This window comes from Phaethon lepturus, unplaced genomic scaffold (assembly GCF_000687285.1).
Source record: "Phaethon lepturus isolate BGI_N335 unplaced genomic scaffold, ASM68728v1 scaffold20923, whole genome shotgun sequence".
In the NCBI taxonomy this organism is placed as follows: Eukaryota; Metazoa; Chordata; class Aves; order Phaethontiformes; family Phaethontidae; genus Phaethon; species Phaethon lepturus.
This window is the reverse complement of record NW_010527235.1, coordinates 2050-4092: the sequence shown is the minus strand read 5'-3', so window position 1 is coordinate 4092 and position 2043 is coordinate 2050. Positions and strand designations below refer to the sequence as shown.

Below are 2043 nucleotides of genomic sequence, written 5' to 3'. Positions count from 1 at the left end.
CACCATAATGCAAATAAAAAGTCCCAAAGGAGGCCAGTAGAGTAACCCACACCCAAACTTACAGGTTTGACCTGCTTCTTGCCTTGTTCTGTTTTTAAAAAAAAAACCCAAACCCAAAACCTGCTGGCATTTCTCCCCATCTCTCGTGGCCCTGGGCCACTAAAAGTCGCTGTGGAAAACAGACAAAGAAGAGAGTGTAGACGTGGTGCCGCTGCCACCGTGCCACAGTCCCCTGCAGTTCAGAGGTCCCTCAGGAAAAACAGAAATCTCGGGAAGCCCAGTAGGTCTGTTACTGTCCGTCTTCTCGGCCTCTGCAGAGGGGGCTCCCCAAGGCACTGCAGTACAGTAGTGCAGAAATAACAGGCAGGAGATGGCTGAAATGGGGACGGCAGAACGGGGAGGTCCCTCTGGAAGGTCACTGTGCGTGGAAGTAGATAGGCTTGACTTTTCCAGACAGGATCTTGGGAACCTGCACAGAGATGATCTCGGCCATCATTTCAGGGTAGTCCACGCTCACCATATGTGCCTTAATTAAAAGGTCAAACGTAAACTGATGCAGATCCTTGGCAATCTGGAAAAGGAACACAGTTTGTTAAACGAGAAGTCCCCACTCAGCGATGCCCTGGGAAGACACCGAGCAGCCGTCAGCAGGCAGAGCAGGTCAGGGCTGGACCTTGCTGCAGTGGGACCTGCTTTGCCCTCTGGCCAGCAGCTAGCAGACGCAGGCATGCATCCCCAGGGTGAGTGCGGGAACCACGCAGCCTGGGAGCACGTAGCGTATTTTGCCATGGTTCTTCACACTCGGGCATTACCGAGTCCCGCAAAAACAGGGATGTATAAAAATGGCACTTTCTTACTCCTGCAGAAATGTGGCTTACTGTGTGCAGATGCTGCTGCTGTCACTTATTAAGAATTATTTTTTGCTTGTAAACATGAAACCGTACAGGCATGGAGCTGAGCCCCAGGGAAGAGGAAAGGTCTGACTCACATTTCACCAGTACAACTTTTAAGTCACAATAGAGAATTTGTTTTCACTGCTGTAATCAGAGAAGATTCACTGGGGGCACTCAGATTTTGAGTTGTTCTGCTAGGCTGACGATGGAAAAGTATCATCTCAAAGAGCTTTTCATTGCTAGAAAAGGAAGCCTATAAACCCAAGCACAAGAGTGGTTACTGCAGGGAGTGACCGACACAGACAACCTTCACTCCCTCAGTAGTGTCTGTCTTTTCTCTGTCGCTTAATCTGGGAGCACACTGCAATACTGTCCCTGCAAAGGTGTGCCAAGAGTGAAAAAACAGACCACAAAGAATCACAGCATCATCAAACAGCCCAGGTTGGAAGGGACCTTGAAAGGTCACCCGGTCCAACCTTCCCTGGGAAAGGGAGCCTGGATGAGACTACCTAGCGCCCTGTCCAATTGCATCTTGAAAACCTCCAGTGATGGAGACCACCACGACCCTGTGGAGGTTGTTCCAGCAAATGATCATTCTCACTCTAAAAAGTTGATTTCGTCTATCATTTCTTATGTGTATAGACAGACATTTCACTGTCCTCTCTTACAGGATGCACGGAGTCCAGGACCTTGGTGAGCTGGTAAAACCGCCGAGAGCAGGAGGTAGGGTTCTTCCTCTTGCAAGCAATGATACGGTCAAGTTCCTTAATGTAATTCATTCGAAGTTCATCAAAGAGCTTCTGGTTCTTCAGGCCATCCACTGGAACTGGATGGAACATGAGAAGGAAAGAGTAAGAGTTGCTCAAAGAGCGGAGAGAACAAAAGAGCAAGAGGAAGGCTGAAGGAGTGGTCAGTGCCGACCTAACAGGAAAGACCTGCCCACCGGCCCTGCTTCCGCTACGGCCCCCGCTCCGATCCGCTTGTTGCACTACTGCTGACCCAAAGATCCTTGTTCCGCACTTGTTAAAAGAGAGAGGCAAGGTAACAAACTGCAGCGCTATTTTCCTGCTCAGCAGCTGATGCTCGGAGGTCCCCACGATGGCAGCAGCTGGGCTGAGGAGCAACCTCCTGCAGGAGCTACACGGGAGGA

The 2043-nt window shown here is 50.3% G+C and overlaps 1 protein-coding gene across 1 annotated transcript in view; it reads right to left on the bottom strand.

Moving 5' to 3' along the window:
* Window positions 1-341: 341 nt before the first annotated feature.
* AR (androgen receptor) overlaps window positions 342-2043 on the bottom strand; it is a gene marked incomplete at its 5' end in the record, with an annotated part of 3104 nt that continues 1402 nt past the window's right edge. The window contains 2 exons of the mRNA XM_010283325.1: window positions 342-571; window positions 1562-1719. Coding sequence (XP_010281627.1) covers window positions 416-571; window positions 1562-1719 — 314 coding nt within the window. The remainder of the gene's footprint in view (window positions 572-1561; window positions 1720-2043) is intronic.